Source organism: Sceloporus occidentalis, unplaced genomic scaffold (assembly GCF_023333645.1).
Source record: "Sceloporus occidentalis isolate IW3139 unplaced genomic scaffold, rSceOcc1.0.p SCAF_1, whole genome shotgun sequence".
NCBI lineage: Eukaryota > Metazoa > Chordata > Lepidosauria > Squamata > Phrynosomatidae > Sceloporus > Sceloporus occidentalis.
In genome coordinates, this window is record NW_028316981.1 from 104,435,745 (window position 1) to 104,454,351 (window position 18,607).

General features: G+C 41.1%; 1 protein-coding gene across 1 annotated transcript; it reads right to left on the reverse strand.

Moving 5' to 3' along the window:
* Positions 1-2,617: 2,617 nt before the first annotated feature.
* On the reverse strand, positions 2,618-18,334 carry PLAC8L1 (PLAC8 like 1). Its single transcript, XM_089504569.1, has 4 exons — positions 18,210-18,334; positions 11,147-11,283; positions 6,543-6,679; positions 2,618-2,770 (listed from the first exon to the last, which is right to left on the reverse strand). Exons 1-4 carry the CDS (start codon positions 18,332-18,334, stop codon positions 2,618-2,620), a joined length of 552 nt encoding a protein of 183 aa, XP_089360695.1.
* Positions 18,335-18,607: the final 273 nt, after the last annotated feature.

Consider the following 18,607-nt stretch of genomic DNA (forward strand, 5'->3'; position numbering starts at 1 on the left):
AAAGAGGTATGTGTTGCTGCTGATTCACTTAGAGCATGGTCACATCATCCTCCCATTTCTAACCCTAGCAGGGAAGGTTGTATGGTAAGAAGCATGCACATGTCACCAGTATGTGCTGGTATTTTGCTGTCCAGGCCACTGGAGAAATCAACCACATGGACTGGAAAGGCAGGACTGACCAGGATATTTGGGGCATAGGAGAAGATGCCTTTTCTGCAATATGTGCTGAAGCCAACTATCCTGGCAACAGAATCTTCAGCATTACCAATAGGATGGGGTCTTTCAACACACCAAGCATGAGAACCTGGCTACCTTAGGTGGGAAAGGCCAGATCATGGGGTACACACCCCTCTGTCTGAAAGTGAGGAATGGTTAGGGTGCTGGTGCTGCCCTTTCCTAAATCTGACTACCCACAGTGGCCAGTAGACCATTGCCATAGAGCCAGCACAGCCCTTTTGGATTTATGGCTACCCCTTCCTCAGCTGTTCCAAGTTGTATCCTGTTTTCCTGTTGTAGGACAATTTCCTTAGAGTCAACCCTAGGAGAGTTCCTATTCCAGCAGCTGCAGGGGAGCAGTGATAACACCAAGAGTGGGTTCATTGTCCCTGTTCCAATAGGTCCACAAGCCATCCCAGTTGTTTCACTTTTCCTTATGCAAGGCCTGAGCCCGATCCTTTTATTTATCCAGTGAAAACATGCCTAGGTCTATGTGGATTCACACTATTTACTAAGGCCTCTGTGAAGGACCTTCATCCAGTAGCTTGGTTCCCCTGTCCCTAACATAATATTAGCTGCCCTGAAGCAGGATGTAGGTAAAGGCATTCCCTCCAACTTTTAACTGTCCTTGAGCTAACAACCTGATGCCTGTACTTTGAGTAAGCTGTAGCTTACAAACAGTCTTCAAAGGTAGCTTCACACACAGTGCATATCATAATAAAGTATTTTCCCAGTCAGGCTATACCTCTCTCACGCAACCTGCTCTGAGGATGCAGAGAACCAAGCTCTCATGAAGCAAATGGTTCTTCACAGCACAACAGGCTGTTAGTTAGTGATAGTAGCAGCAACAGTATTTCTCTTTTTTTTTTCTTAGTGAACATTTATTTAAAAAAGCGTAAGACAAGACATTGATAAACATGTGGACAAACAGTATTTCTTCAGTTTTCCAGGCAGGCAGGTGAGAGGAGAGAAGAGCAAGCAGGTGAGCAAATCCTGCTGCACTGCTTTCTTTGCATACTGCTGCTGGTGGCAGCACATTGGCTATCTCTTCCAATGAGGCAGCAGTAATGTAGCATACTTTTCTATGTAGTGACTTAAAAAAATGTCACTAAACAGCTGGAGGTTGACTTAGAGCCATATCGCACTAGAAAACAAAGCAGAAATGGAGCGTAGCAGTTTTCTCTGTGTGTTACTACACAATGTCATAGCAGTTTAATTCTCTTCCCACACGAGATGGTTGTAAAAGTGCATCTTCTGTCATACAGATTTTTCCAGCTAGAAAAAAAGATGCTTTTATGACCATCTCCCACTGGAATAGAAAAGAAGTATTATAATACCACATGGTAAGGCATGGAGAAAGCCACTATCCTCTGGCTCCATTTCTGCTTTGTTTATTCATGCGATAAGGCTCTTACTATAATACTAAGCATTTAAATATATGCAAAGCATTTTAAGGATCATTTTTATCGATCCTGCCAAGAAGTCACACACTTATTTAGAATTTTTTATGTTGCCTTTTAAGGCCTGTTAAAACCACCCCATGAGAAACAGTTCCACAAAGATGGTATCACCACAGAAAAGGCCCTGATTCTGGTGCTTGCCACTGTAATAGATCTTGGAGAAAGAAATGTAAGCTTCTTTGGCCAATCTCAGAGCCCAGGGAGGTTGAAACAGGTACAGATAGCCCTAAAGATAACTTGGTCCCAAACCGGATAGAGTTTTAGAAAGGTAAGTATTTTAAACCTATAGGTTAATATGTTTACCTTCTAATTATTACAGATGAATTTTGAGGCTGGAATAAAGTGGCCTGGCTAATTAACTTGTAGCTGAGCTGAGACCTCTGAATAACAGCTCATTCCTAGCTGTTGAACTGTACCAGCTCTTCATTAAATTAGTGTTTATCAAGAAATGGAGAACACATTCTGCTGGGAAGAGATGTCTATCTCTAGTTTATGTCAGTTTCAATATGTTCAGAAACCATCCCATCTCCATATTATTGTGTTATTTCTTACATTAAAAATCCATGTAAAATTCATATTTAAAAAATAACTAAAAAGTATTATCGGAATGAAAAATGGATGCCATTCATTTTGAAAAAACAAGACCCATTCCAAGAAGCTAGAAAGCTTTGTTGCTGCCACATACCATCAGCTTCAGCAGATGCCTGGAAATACCAGCCCCTCAAGGTAGCCCTGCCTGGACTGGTACTTTACTCCAATAGCTGACTGCTTTTGGAATGGAGTTGTTACTTAGCACCTTTCCCTGAGAACACAACAGATACATGATGGAGGCAGTGGGGAAATTTTTACCATGAGAAAAATGTAGATTAAAAAAGAATTACATAAACCAGTTTTGACATTGTGGGAGAAAGAACTATGACCCATGCTTTTTGGAATGGTTTTTAAAGAAGAGCATCTTTGAAAGGAGGTGGAGGAGGAGATTGGTGCATTTCATGGAGCTGGAATATAGGTCTCCTCTTCATTTCTCGGGCCATTTGACAGACTGCAAAAGGCCAGCAGCAATGAACTACCATCCAGTCTTCACAGAGTGTTCCCTGGGGAAAAACAGGAAGAGAACTTCTCCACATTAGAATAACTGAGAAAACATTTTTCCACATCACTAAATGCTGATCTACTTAGAACCACTCTATGCTAGTTCTTTGCCCTGATTCAAACCTTAAAAATAAAGAGAAGGCACAGATTACTTCCACATTAACCAGTTCAAATTAAATTGACATGGTGTCCATGGTTTTTCAGTGTTCATGTATGCATGGAGGAGAGCCTCATGGATAGCCAAAGCTTTCCTCTTCAGCCAACCAACCTCTATAGGCAGAAGGTGATGGTAACTGTGAAGGAGGAGGTGAAACTAACATGCTCTCCCTTCATACATGCTCATTTTATCTGGATAGAGAATGCCTTTTATACATATATAATTTTATATTTGCTTATATTTGTAAAGAAAACACAGATAGCCAAGTTGGTAATCTATAGCATTCAATGTTTGCTGTGTTTTGGCATTTTAAAAAAATATTAAAATTGCAGCATTGCTTTTCCAGTGTGGTCTGGCAAAGTGCTACTGACCTTTTCATTCAGGGATGGTCAAGTTCCCAAGGTCCAGGGGATATTTTTGCCTCCCCTTTCCAGACCTGCCAAAAACAAAGCCAGAAGTGACCAGATTCATTTTAAAAAAAAAAAAATCAGGGTACGAGGAGTGCACTGAGTCAGTGTGGCATAGTGGTTTCATTGTTATACTAGGACACTGGGAGACCAGGGTTCAAATCTCCACTCAGCCATGGAAACCCACTGGGTGGCCTTGGGAAAGTCTCACTCTCTGAATCTCAGAGTAAGGCAAATTCCCTGTGAACAAATTTTGCCATCAAAACCCCCTGATATGCTCACCCTAGGGTCTCTAAGGGCCCAAATAGACAGGCCAAAATAAAGCTGCTTCGGATCACTTTGAAGGTATGTTGTTTAAATGATGCATGTGTCCTAAGGGACCGGAAGCCACGCCAAAGCTATGCTCCACTCCTAAGGACTGCAGCGCAGCTTCTGGCCTCTTAAGATACATGCATCATTTAAACGGCATATCTCCAAAGTGACCCAAAGCAGCTTTATTTTGGCCTGCCTCTTCTGGCCATATAAGTAAAAAATGGCTTGATGGTACAAACAACAATTATAACAAGAGGAGTGTTACACATTCTACATGATTTCTGAAGTGACTTAGCAGAGGCTCTCTACCCTTCTCCTCTTTGCTTTCAGAGGAGGCCTCCATTGTCCAATTGGCCTACATCATTCCCAGCATTTTACAAAGGGTCTCAATAACATCATCTTCATTTTCTCTTTTCCAACTGTTTCTTCTATGCTTTTGCTACTTCCACCAAAACAATAACAAACAAACAAAAAACTTATAGAAGAAAAGATGAAATTTGTGAGTAATGCCCTTTGACTGATAGTACTGAGATTTATTGCTCTGGCAGCACCCGCAGCGCTGTGCCAATGAAGCACTCCTGTTTTACAACACACATCAGGAATATGGGGCCTTCCAGACACTGCTGGATTGCATCTCCCTTGAGGACTACATCACATATAGGACCTTATCACACAGGGGAAATCGGGGGGGGGGGGGGGTTAACAGCAATTATCCAGTGCAAAACGCAGTATCACAATTAAGATTTTCACACACATCACTATTAAACAGGCAATAAACAGCAACAAATCATTTTTGGGATTTCCCCGTGAATGATTTGTTGCTGTTTATTGCCTGTTTAATAGTGACATCGTGTGAAAATCTTAATTGCGATATCACATTTTTCATGGGATAATTGCTGTTTATACGCACGATTTTGTCCGATTTCCCCCATGTGATAATGTCCGTAGTTAGGGATGGAAGATATAGTTCTACAATATCTGGAGGGCCACATAATGCCCACCCCATCATACAGCTTCACAGTATATTCTTAACCTTCCATCTGCTTTACTGAAGAGAGGGGACATTTATTTAAAGATATTTCCTAACAAGTATCTATAATAAAATGAGAGACAGCATATTTGTTTATTTCCATCAGCCAGTCCAGCAGTGCCTGGAAGGTTTTATGAAGTAAGACCTAGAAGAAGAAAGGAAGAACTGGCACAACTCCAGGACCAGGACATGCCAGGCTCCCTTCCTTCCTTTGAAGACTGGGGGCCCGTTCAAACTAAATATTATAGCAGCATTATTTCACTTTACCTGCTATAATCTTATAAAATCCTGGAATTGGCAATTTAGGGAAAGGAATTTTCAAGCAAATAGCTCCTCCAGTGTCTCTAACCAAACTATAAGCCCCAAGATTCCATAGGATGGAACTAGGGCAGTTAAAATGGGATCACAGTGCTGTAATCGTGTAGTGTGAAAGGGCTTTTAGACAAGCAAAGAGGAGAAAAGACACATCTGGGCAATAAAGCAGGCCAGAAATCAATCCTTCCCTTTTTGAGGGTTCTGATGCGAGTAACTTACAGAAGTATGAGTAGCTTAGGATCTCTAGTTGGAACACCTGCACATTCCGACTCCAGAAGTTGTGTTACCAAATTACATTGTAACCTTAAACTGATCCCTAGTGGAGTAATTATGTGTTTTTAGTCTGTATAGTTGCTTGCAACATTCATCCACATGGCAGTATTGCATGTGTGTCTTGTTCATTTCTTTTTAATAAATTGTCTTCTTTCTTTCTTTGGGGGATGGGCACTGGTGGTAATGATTGTTTTCTGGGGAGGGAATCTGTGTTCATGTACTTAGTCAACTGCCAAAGGAATCCAAGAGCTTTTGAAAAGCTGAGCTCCACAGCTGAGATTCACACTATCTCCAGGGTTGAGGGCACCTTAGAAGGCAGATAGCTCAAATACTTGTTTCTGAATTCTAAAATGGCAGTAGTATATTTCAATGGCAGCAGAAAACAATCAAAGAGCAGGAGAGATCTATACTTCAGTGACATAAAACCAAAGTCTTAGAAGTCAAAGTAGTTGGAAGGGCTTTTACAGGACCCCACTTTTTCCACTCAAAGGGCAGCATGGGAAATCAGCCTTGATGACATCCATTGCTTCTGCATTGTATTTCGAAAACATGGGGGAACAGTTATCCTCTCATCCTCACAGTACACGCCTGCCAAATGTCGATATCCTTATTCTGGCATCATAATGTTACAATAAATAAAGCTGCATGAAAAAATATGGCATGCTTCTTTAAGTTCTACTGCAGAGACTCCATAACTTTCAGACAATCTCCCTTTAAAGTATATTCTAACACAGAATCTACAGTAATTTTGGGCTCTTACTCTCACTTTCCTGATTTCATGGGAAATGAATATTTCCCCCTTACTATGGACTAGTGGACAATGCAATTTTGCAGCCAAAGTGAAGAAAAATAGAGCAGCTCTTACTCAATGCTGTAAAAACCTGGGGATTTGTTTGGCACTGACATGCTATTATAAACAAATGGTGTGCTAAAGGAGAGGCTGTTTCAAGGGCTTAATGTCTTTGCTCTCCTTTAAGAAGGCATAGTGCTAGCAATAAAAGAGATCTCAGCTTCATACAGAGAAGAGTTGGGGGACTTTCAGAAAGGTGAGGAAAATGGCAAGTATGTATACTGATATGACACCACGAGGTTTTCTTATGCTCTGCCTGAACTTTTCACCCTCACAATGATTTCAAGTCATCGGTATTCATTAGCATGCTTTACCAATTTTGTTTCTTGCCATGTCAAGAGATTTTACGCTACAGCTGCAGGTTGTACTACCAGTGAGTCAGGGTGAGGGGTTTTTGTGGAAGAGGAATAGGACATTTCCATAGACTTACACGTATTTTGTATCTCTCTCTGGTGCCAACTCTTAATGCCATGGTGGAGCCCAGCAACAGCGGAAAACAAAAGCATTCTCCATAGCGGCTCGCAAGAGAACATTCCAAGCACAGGCTGCAGAGTGAACCGCACACACCTATCATTAAGCACAACCACAAGAATGCTGTTAACAGATGATGAAAGCTAGATCAACACTGAATATTCAAAGAACAATCTGACTGGAGGGGACCCACATAAATCACCATGGCCAACCTCTTGCTGGAGGATTTGAATCCTCTATACACCAGTTCTCTCCAGGCAAACTGCATGATTCAGATTATGAGAACACTGAAAGCAAATTGAAGACATGGGCAAGATGTATGGTAGAAAAGCAGACCACTTTTCATTAGGTTCAATGCCTGACAAGGGGGATAAAATGATTCCATTGGAAACTAACAGGAATGCTGACCAAATGAACCTGCTAGAAATCAGTAGGAATGCTGACCAAATGAACCCATTGAAAGTCAATATGGATATTGAAATCACATTCTATGGAGTTAAAGGCTTTATCACACAAAGCTGAAAAGCAGAAATTTAGAGGCTAAAAGCATCTTTGGCTGGTATTTGTCACATGACATCAAGACCACTGCCTTGCATTGCATTCATTACTGCACACCTTTTCACTGATGAGCAAAACTGTCAATAGGCTCTCAATTCCATTATTGCCTTTGTACTGTTTCACTGCAGCTCCACTTCTCAGGAAGTCACATGGTGTGACAGGGCATAATTCTGCTCCTCTCCCCTCTCGTCCTCCCACTAGCAGCGATTGCATCTAAACTGCCTCCTGAAGCGGCTACTGTGTGCATGCCCACATAGCAGTCAGCTTCAGGAGGTGGTTGGCAGCTACAGTTGCTTGCATGGAATTGCTGTATGAATGTGCACACAGCAGCTCCACACTTTGGTAGTGGGAAGGAGGAAGGACAGTAGCTATCAACCTCCTCCTGAAGCCAACTGCCTGTGTGCAGCCACGTTCGGGAGGCAATTGGCAGCCACGATAGCTCACTCACAGTATTTCCCAGAAGTGGCATTTAGCAGTGTGGAAAATAGATCTTGCAACTATGGATCCCCTCCACACTATTGTGGAGGAAAATGTGATAAGAAATGAAACCAAACTAGTATGCTTGTAGCATGATTGTGGCAGGACAGTAGGCTGGTGTGATAAAGTGCCTACTCTAGATCCCATATTTATCAGGACTAAGACTCCTGTGGAGTTGTAGAAGTGTACACCACTCTAAAGTTTAAACATGTCCCCTTCTGTAGCCCTCAGCTAAATCCAGCAGAAACTATACAGTACGCTTTTCTAATGAACAATTTGGTTGCAATGAATTTGTGAATGTTTAGATATACAGATGACAGACAAGTCAATCAGTATCTACTAGGCAGAAGGGTTGTAGCTACCAGCCAGTATCAGAAATACCAGCCAATATCAAACTGGAAATACCAGTTGCTGTGGAACTTTATAACAGCCAGTCTGGTGTAGTGATTTGAGTGTTGGACTGGGACTCCAGGAGTCTGGATCCCTTCTCAGCCATAGAAAACTACTAGATGATGTTGGACAAGTCACATTCTCTCAGCCTTTGACAAAGGGAATGGAAAACCTCCCCTGAACAAATCTTGCCAAGAAGATCCTGTTTGCTGTTAGGGTCACCATAAGCTGGAAATGACTTAAAGGCACTCATCATCATCAACAACAACAGAACATCAGACTGAGTAGACTATTACTGTCATGCCCTGCCTGTAAGCTTCCCACAGCGATCTGTGAGGAGAAAATGCTGAATTCAGTATGACTCTTTTTGTGTTAAATGCTAATTTTCTGTATGCACAAATGTTTGTTATGTAGCTAAGAACTGAAAGATATGACTCCCTAACCTGTTGGAAGGCATATGATTCAGCATAAGCTCCACCACATTGTTCTGTTGTTCATGTAAATTCAGCTGTTAGTTCAAACTATCACCCTGACACTGGGGAGCATGTATAATAATAATAACAATAACAACAACAACATTTATATTTCCCGCCTCTCCCAAGGGTTGAGGTGGGATTACATCAGTAAAAATAATACAATAATACAAAATACAATCAATAAAATACTAATACTGAATAAACCGACATTCCTATTAGTTCTCTAAAATAACAATTCATCAATTCACCAATAGCCAAAAATTATAGTCAGGAGTGAAACAATCGTCATAACCTTTTATGTGGAGTCCAGTGGATAAGCCCACCGGAAGAGATCCATTTTGAATGCCTTCTTAAAGGCCTCTAAGGTAGTGGTAAGACAGATCTCTTCTGGTAGGCTATTCCATAATCTTGGAATCACAGCAGTAAACACCCTATGGGAAGTTGTCATTAACCTAGTGCTATGATGTTCCAATAAATACTTCCCAGATGTTCTAAGTGTGTGAGGTGGATTGTGTAGGGAGAGGTGTTCCCACAAGTAACTTGAGCCCAAGCCATGTAGGGCTTTAAAGGTAATAACCAACACCTTATACTGCTCCCAGAAGCTAATTGGCAGCCAGTCAAGATATTTCAACACTGGTGTTATATGGTCAAGTCTAGTTGTACCGGTGCCAATCTGGCTGCCGCATTTTGAACCAATTGAAGCTTCCAAAGTTGGTAAAAGATAGCCCCAAGTAGAGCACATTACAGAAATCTAAATGAGAGATTACAAGTGCATGTACCACTGCTTCAAGGTCCTTTCAGTCCAGGTAGTTGATAAGAGCTACTCCTGGCCATTGCATCTATTTGAGATGACAACTGCAAAGATGGATCCAGGAGTACTCCCAAACTGCGAACCTCATCCTTTAGGGGAAGTGTGACCCCATCCAGGACTGGTTGACAAAACTCCATCCCTGGACTTAGGGTACCTATCGCAAGTACCTCCGTTTTCTTTGGATTCAGCCTGAGTTTGTTTACCCTCATCCAGCCCATTACCGACCCAAGGCAGACATTCAGAGGAGAGATGCCATCCCTAGTCATTGCAACAGTCGGAGATATAGAGAAATAGATTTGGGTGTCATCAGCATACTGATGACACCGTGCCCCATGTCTCTGGATGAGCTATCCCAGCGGCTTCATGTAAATGTTAAACAGCATGGGGGACAGAATGGCGCCTTGAGGGACACCAGTTGTCAGCTCTCTCTTGGAAGAGCAGCTGTCCCCAGCATCACCATCTGGAATCTGCCTGAGAGGTAGGACTGGAGCCACTGGAGCGCAGTGCCCCCAATGCCTAACTCCCTCAGGCATTCCAGAAGGATACCATGGTCTATGGTACTGAATGCCGCTGAGATGTCCAAGAGCACCAACAGGGTCACACTTCCCCTGTCAATGCCCAGACGGAGATCATCAACTAAGGCAACCATGGCAGTCTCCACTCCATATCCCACCCTGAAGCCAGTTTGAAATGGGTCTAGATAATCAGTTTCATCCAAGACAGCGTGGAGCTGGAAGGCAACTGCCCTCTCGATCACTTTGCCCAAGAATGGTAAGAGGGAGACCGGCCTATAATTATTTCTCACCAGGGGATCCAGGGAGGGTTTTTTCAAAAGCGGTTTAGTTTTAGTTTAGATTGAAAACTCCCCTCCCTGTGGGATGCATTAATTATAGATTGTAGTATTAATTATGTTGCATCCCCTCGCTCGGTGGTCAACCATGATGGGCAAGGATTGAGAGGGAGTGTTGTCTTCCTAACACTTCCAAGAATCTATAAAATGAAGTTGTCCATATTTAATATTCTACTCAGTTTGCCTTTTTATCAGTCAAACTATTTTCATTATTAAGGAACTGGATAACATGCACTACACATAAACATATTCACACAAGTGGAAATTAATTATTTAATCTTCTTTACTATACTGTAAATGAAAAAAGCAGGGACAAAATGTGAACTTTTTCAGTTGTACTTGTGTTTCACATGATTAAAGCTGCAAACCTATTTTGACTTACCTGGGAGGCAAAGTCTTAATGAACCCAGTAGGACTTGTTTCTGTGGAGAAATGCTTTAGGGTGTGACCAAAACTGGGTTTAACACAATGGACTCTTGATAAGAGAATAAGCCGTCTGCTTCTTAAGTGATATCACAGTGTGGGGTAGATGAGAACATAGATCTAATTCTCCCATCTGGGGATGCTGGAAGTTGAAGTCTAACATAGTGTGGGGATGGGCAGCTATTATTTTTTGCCAAAGTTTGCTAAATAATAATAATAGCAAAAGTCATGGGACAAGAATCATATTTTTAACCATTGACTATAGTTATTTATTTTTTCCCCATAAACTCTCCAGGGACCAGCATCTGATGGCCTGGGGACTGGCACTGGTCTAACACATCTGATGGGCACCAGCTTGAGGAAAGCTAACATAGAAGGACCTGGGACAAGAAATCAACACCAGCCTTTTATTCTCTCCATACCATAGCATCTCAGCTTCATTATTATCATTATTATCCCAACAGCAGGTTTTTCAATCAGCAGTCTTGTAAAATGTCTATAAAAATACCCTATTTTTCCCAAGTCACCTGGGAATGCAGCTTTGAAATAAGATTTAAAAAGAACAATTCAGCTCTTACAAACTTTCTTGTCACTGCAGACATCAAAAAGGCCAGTAGACCAGTTGCCTCCGGTACGTATGACAGTGGTGATGCTGGATGTGGCAGCACCTGTGGGACCTGGTTGAGTTGTCACAGGCTCTGTCGAGTTTTTGCTTCTGATGAAAATGAAAACACACAGAGACACACACAATAAAATCAAAGGCAACCTGGAGTTTCACAGCAAGGTAGCTCATAAACCTAGCAGTCTTTAGTCTGAAAAAGGCAAGAGAGAAATTCACCATGCTGGTGCCAAATTGCTTTGTTTTATAGTAATTTCTGCCCTCTTTTCAGATACATTTCTCTTCATTTGGGTTGTACAGCACTTGTGAATCAGAAAGAGCCCCCCCAAATGTCCGCTTTCCCCTCCAGTGAAGAAAGAAGTGATCAAAGCACTCCTAGTTAACATGCAGTATCTCCATAGATTTCTGCATCCACCTGCCCAACTGTAATTTCCTTCTTCCACATCTGTTCAGAACTTCAGAGTACAGATCTTCTAACAACACAATGAATGCTGTGAATCATTCATAGTTTTGAAAGAAGGAAAGGAAACGTGAAGTGCACATACCAATTTTCCTTTAGAGTTGCATTTTAAAACCTCTTTCCAAACAAATGGTATTGTTTTCTAAAGAATGCATATTAATCAGGCATGATGACTTACGTCTTTCTGAAGAATATGAGCAATGTAGGGAAATAATATTTGGAAATATTTTATCAGTGAGGGAAAAGAGAGGAGAACTCCCCCATTTCGACATTCATTGCAGTCTCAGATTTTTCAGCAGGAGAAAATCTATGGATTTTTGTGCGTGTGCAGAAAATAAGTGATAGTATATGCTTGGTCATATTCAGTGGATTTCCAATATTCAATGTTATCTGTTCTAACTTGGAAAGGTCATTTCAAACAGTAGCACAAACACCAACACACACCTCACATAAAAAGTATTTGTTGCTCTCATGACATCCTTGGCAAGTTTCTTCAGAAGGGGTTTGCCATGGCCATCCCTGAGCCTGAGAGAGTGTGACTTGCCCAAGGTCACCCAGTAGGTTTCCATGGCTGAACTGTGGTTTTGAACCTTGGTCTCTAAAGTCATAGTATGGAGACCACTCAAACCACTACACCATGCTGGCACCTCACACCATGTTGGCAGTTGTCTACTCTGACTTTAAAAGGATACTATTTTCTTTATTTCTAAAAGATGGCTAAAATCTATAAAGTACTAATCTAATTCAATGTAAATATATCAGAAAGACACATTTTGTGGATTAGATTCAGTTCATTCTAAGCTAATGGCTGTGAAAAATGTAAGAAAACTTCTCTTTCCTTCCACTAAGCATTTTAATTAACATTGTTACAGTCAGCATTCTGTATCCAATTTTTTATCCACAAATTCAGCTATCCATGGCTTGAAAATATTTTTAAAATATATAAATTCCAAAAAGCAACCTTGATTTTGCTATTTTATAAAAGGGAAAGCACAAGGGGAACACACTCCCTCAGAGTGTGGTGGAGTCGCCTTCCTTGGAGGTCTTTAAACAGAGGCAGAATGGCCATCTATCAGGGATGCTTTGATTGAGAGTTCTCGCATGGCAGAATGGGGTTGGACTGGATGGCCCTTGTGGTCTCTTCCAATTCTATGATTCTATATTATATTATTGTTTTTGTTTGTTGTTACCCACCTCGGTCCAATACAGGGAGAGGCGGGATACAGATTATTATTAGTATTAGTATTAGTATTATTATCTATATTACAATGCCATTGTATTTAATGGGACTTGAGCATCCATGGATCTTGGTATCCACATGAGGTCCAGGAACCAAACCCCAGCAGATGCCAAGGGCCCACACTATTCATTTTATTTTTAAAAAATCTTATACACAAAATTCTGATTACTTCTTACTGAGCAGAAAATATCAAAAACTTCCCACCATCAAAACAATAGCTTTTAAGAGTATAAAACGTTTTTAAATTACTTATTACATCAAGTTCAGGACAAATAGGCTTTTTGTAATTTATCTGTGGCAAAACAGGAGAATATTTGTTTGACGTGGGACTATGAAATAGAGTGCTAGACCAGAGCTTGGAAAAGTTACCTTTTTGGTCTAAAACATTCAGAGTTCCCTAGCCGCTATGTGTGTAGAACATGCTTGTGGAGAAACAGCAAGCTTGTTAATAAAAAATAAGATTGAATTCTTTTCTGTTCCTGAAAAATCATTTCTCTTTCTCTGACTCACTCACTCTTCTTCAGCAGAATTGTCTTTTTTTTTTTTCATACAACTGCAGGATCTCAGTAAATCACAACAGTTAAACTGACACCATAATGCCCTACAGGGACTATTTCCCCCACCCTCTGACAGCAATGGAAGAACATAGTCATTCCCAAAGCAGCCCTAAATCAAGGTAGTAGCTGACTTATATGCCAATACCAATAGCTTTTGGTCTTAAACCATATCACTCTGGAGGAAAGTCCTGTACACAGCCTTGAGGTTTTTTTAAACATGAGTTTTGTGCAAAATACACTGCTGTCTGATAATGGCTTGAATGATATTTTAGGCATCTGTGGTTAAATATATCTTTGTTAAGGTGAGCAACTGAAGCCTGCTGGAGGTAGGCTTAAAAAGAAAGATACCAAGAGCAAGAACCAGAATGCTGAAGGAGTTTGGGTGTTGGACTAGCATTGAGGGAAACCAGAGTTCAAATTCTCATTCAGCCATGGAAACACGGTGGGTGAACCTAGGACAAAGTCACACTCTTTCAGGATTTCATCACACCAGCCTGCTGTCCTGCCACAATTACTTTAGTTTAAGAATGGGAGCAATCCATTTGGAATCATATATCACATTCTTCCTGAATATAGTGTTTTGGCAGTCTATGGTCATATGATCTCTTTTCCACACTGACAAACACTATCTTCTGAGAGGAAAGAGAGAACGAGCAATCATAGGAGGTTATCGCATGGAGAAGTACTCCCAATATAGATGGGGGATTGAAAACTCAAAATTGGGTATTATCACATGTGCCGGTGACCGGGTGAGTGCAACCCGGATGTAGCTCGGACCCCCGCTGTGCTTATCCAGTGGCTTTTCAAAAAACGAAGGTTCCCATTTTTAAAATTTGGCTGAATAAGCATGGCTTGAGTCTGGGCTGCATCAAGCTTGAACTTGCCTGTTCGCTTGGCCGTTGGCACATGCAATAATACCCGATTTTGAGTTTTTCAATGCCACATCTCTATCAGGAGTATTACTCCATGTGATAATTTCTCCATGTGATATTTCTCCTTTCCAAATTAGTCTCCCCTCTCTGAGCACGATAGCATCTTCTCCCTCCTACTATAGAGTCCTTTCCTCTTTTCCCCAACTCTGTTGATTTTATCATTAAAACATTTTATATTGTAATTTATTTAATTTTGTTTTATAATTTGAGATGGGAGGTTGGGAGAGGGATACATTTCAATTGGATTTGATATGTAACACATAGTTTTTACATGTTGTAACCCACCTTGATTTCTCATGAATAAGCGGGCTATAAATAAAACTACTACTACTACTTATTATTATTATTATTATTATTATTATTATTATTATTATTTCCATAGCTGCCAAATGCCTCCTAAAGCTGATTGCTGTGTGCACATTCATATAGCAGCCCCATGCTTCAGGATACGGATGGAATAAGTGATCATCGCTGTCAACCACCTCCTAAAGCCAGCTGCCGTGTGAATGTGCACACAACAGCTGGCTTTGAGAAAGTGTTGGCAGATACAATTGCTGTGAGGGGAAGAGGTGAAAGGAGCAGAATCACACCCACTGACGCCACATGACTGCCTGAGAAGCAGAACTGTAGTAAAAGGGACCTATTGCACAAAGGCAGTAATAGCATAGCAGCAAGACTGAGAATTCTTGACAGGTTTTTCCTGTCAGTGAAAAGGTACACTACTGTAACAAATGGAATGCAAGACAGCAGCAGAACACATGACATTGTGCAATAAGTACTGCCCAAATACACTTTTATCTTATTTTGCTTTTATAGCCTCGTGTGATAAAGTTATACACTTTAGAAGGCAGCAATGGTAAATCTCTTTGGAATAAATCTTTCCAAGAAAACTCTATGAGATTGCTGCTGCAAGTCAGCACCTAGAGAAGGTACACAAATGGCCAGAACAGGTGATAGTGTAAATTTATGAATATTATTTTGTCACTCAGCTGATGCCAGTTTGATACTGTGATATAAGAGCTCTGATTGAGATACAAAGAAGCTTGTGTTTCAAATCTTTACTCTGCCATCAAGTTCACCAAGACTAGTCCACCACACATTGTTGTGGGATGATACAATGTGGGAGAATATTATTTATCACTCTGTATTCTTCTAAGGAAAAGTAGGATAATAATATAGGATTGGAGTAGGCCTATTTATAAAATTAGATCCAACGTACTCATGACTAACTTAAAACCCATAGATGTCTTCTCTCAGTATGACTGAGTTTGAATTGAATCTGTTATAAGTAATAAGTAAGAAATCTAAGAATATATTTGAATAGCACTGTAGTACTTTGCATTATGTCCTTCATGCAAATGAATAGCATCTTTTTGGCACAGAAAGTGGGATTTGAAAAGAAAATCTGGGGTTTGTAGCACTTGATTTGAAGTTTGTCTAATGCAGCCCGTCCAATGGGGAGTGTTTAGAACACCAGTGATTTCTGCCAAAGGGTATGTATGTTTCTGATATGAATAATAATGTAATACTGTGTAGTTCATACAGTTAACTTAGTGTTGTCTTGTTTTTTTAAATACCTATCAAATATTTGTATTTGTATTTCATTCTAGCCCCTGAAGAAGGCCTTTTCCCAGATAAGCCAAAACACATGGGGCTAAAACTGTCATCTTTCGGCCGTTGAGGGAGAGAACAGGCTGGCCCAGCCTCATCAGGGGCTAGCCTGAAGAAACAGTATATCTTAATTGTAGATTTTTCTTGTACTGTTTTATAATTTTCTTATACACCGCTATGATCTATTTGGAATAGCGGTTTATAAATAAAACATATTATTATTATTATTATTATTATTATTAAAAGGGATAAACAGTTGACCACCTTAGAGCACATGGAGTTTGTCTCCTTATTGCTTTACTGAGAAACCTGGTCTTGGAAACGGGGCTTTTCAAAGTAAAGCATATGAAACACAGGACCTTTTTTGGCCAACATATCACAGCTGTGGAATTTATTCCCCAAGGAAGGCTCAGCTGGGTCAAATACCTGAAAACAAGGCTCTTTGGTGAACTTTTAGCGTTTGTGAAACATTAGTGGATGCCACCAGGCAAGTAAATGTACGTGTAAAATGTAGTACACGTTTATGGTTGATATGGGAGAAGGTAATTCTGTAGCTAACTAGGACCTAAGCCATGTAGGGCTTTAAAGGTAACAACCAATATTTTGTACTTTACCAAGAAACTAATTATCAGCCAGTGTAGTGGTTTTAATATTGGTGTCATAAAATCACTCCTGGATGTATGAGTAATCAATCTGGCTGCCATGTTTTGATCTAACTGAAATTTCCCAACTTGGGACAGAGGTGCCCAATGTATAGTATGTTACCATTATCATGATAATTATTACTACTACTATTGTTATCATCATCATGACAGGATAGGGAAACAAAAGACAGCCAACCATACCAAAGGTATATGACCTAAATGCCCATGCATGTGCACAATAGCAATAGCATTTACAGTTATATAGCTCTTAACAGTGAACTCACCACTCTCTAAGCAGTTTACAATCTGTAAACCAATTGCCACAACAAGCTGGGTATTCATTTTACTGACCTACAAAAGGATGGAAGGCTGAATCAACCTTGAAGCCCTGGGATCAAACTCGCAATGTTGAGGCTGCAGTACCAGCATTTAACCACTGTGCCACCACACACACAACCATACATATGGGAAAACTAAAGCAATACTTCTGTAAAACCAGTTTGTTCTTGTTATCATTTATAATAACCCTAAAGAAAACCTATGGTGGGTTTTTTTGTTTGTTGTAGAATTTATTCAGAGCAGGTTTGCCATGGCCATCCTTTGAGGTTCAGAGAATGTGACTTTCCCAAGATCACCCAGTGAGCTTCCATTGTCAAGCAGGGATTCAAACCCTGGTCTCCAGAGCCATAGTCAGATACCGCAATCAATACACCATGCAGTAGTGTCCTTGCACCAGTGCAGGGGGAAGGGCTTTTGGGGGTTGGGCTTCCAGGGGCACATGCTCCCTCCCCCTCAAGCTGTCCCATCTGGGATGGCACAAGGGGCAGCACACGTGGGGGAGCGCAGGATGGTGCAGGGAAGGTGGGAGTGCATGTGGGGGAGGGTGAGAGCATGTGCGGGGGGAGAGGGATGGTGGGGAGAGGAGGAAGCATGCACAGGAGAGGGGGAAAGGTGCAGGGAGGGTGGTAGAGCACACAGGGGAGCATGGTAAGGTTTGGGGAGGGTGGGAGCATGTGTGGGGACAGTGCCAAGGGAGTAGTGTGGAGAGAGGGCCCGACCGGATGTTACTCCACTTCTGTGGTGTCACCCAGTGCAGACTGCATCATGCACACACACACCCCAATGACTCCACCAACACCATGCTTGCTGTCAAATTGAAATAAATCCACTGCTAGTAAAGACAGCTGGGACCAGCTGAACTGTGTGTCATTGTAGTTGCTGTCCCAGTGCTAAATGTTAAAGGGCAGCTTCTAGGCCCCTGCTCTCCCTTTTTAGGGTTCTTTCTTTATTTTTAAATATAACATGGACTGTACAGCTCAACACACAAAGAGATCAGGTTCCAAAAATGACTGCTCCTTATTTGCACTCTTGACTTTACAGCCAGTTCTCCTGCAGTTGGTCAGAATTGTACAGGAGCCACCCAGGTCCTGGTCCCTATTCCCCAAAAAGGTTTAGCACTGGGAAGACCCCACTACAACCCAGAGCAGCTGTGGAAGAACCAATTGTAAAACTGAGAGTAGATGTGTGCTACCTCTTGTAGCAAAAGATTCACCAGTGGGTGGCTCTTTACCATCTTACCTCAGTGTAAATAACAAATCATTCCAATCTTCACATTCTGGCAGAGAAAAGACCAATGGAGATTGTGTAATAACAGGCAGCTGATTTTTCTCAGCTGTGATAAAACAACGTATAGGTTTATCCATTTGGACTACGATACTGGATCAAAGATCCAGTTTTGACTGAAAAGTGAAATGAAGTTTCTAGAATGTTAACCTATCACAACATTCTCCATTTTTGTGTCACAATAAGGTCAAAACCAACCTGCTTCATAGATTTACTGCTATAGACTGCAGTCATCCCAGTTCCACTAAATGTACTATTGTGTGTTTTACTTCTGATATAGATCATTAGTGGGATCTAAATCATCATGTTTAGTCAGGGCTTCTCTCTCTCTCTCTCTCTCTCTCTCTCTCTCT

What these genes read in the sequence shown, in the direction of transcription:
- PLAC8L1 (XM_089504569.1), bottom strand. Translation starts at nt 18,334, where the DNA reads ATGGATAAACCTATACGTTGTTTTATCACAGCTGAGAAAAATCAGCTG. An exon ending in GATTTGTTATTTACACTGAG is followed by an intron (nt 11,284 to 18,209) that starts GTAAGATGGTAA and finishes CATTTTCATCAG; the next exon opens with AAGCAAAAACTCGACAGAGC. An exon ending in GAGAGAGATACAAAATACGT is followed by an intron (nt 2,771 to 6,542) that starts GTAAGTCTATGG and finishes GTTTTTCCCCAG; the next exon opens with GGAACACTCTGTGAAGACTG.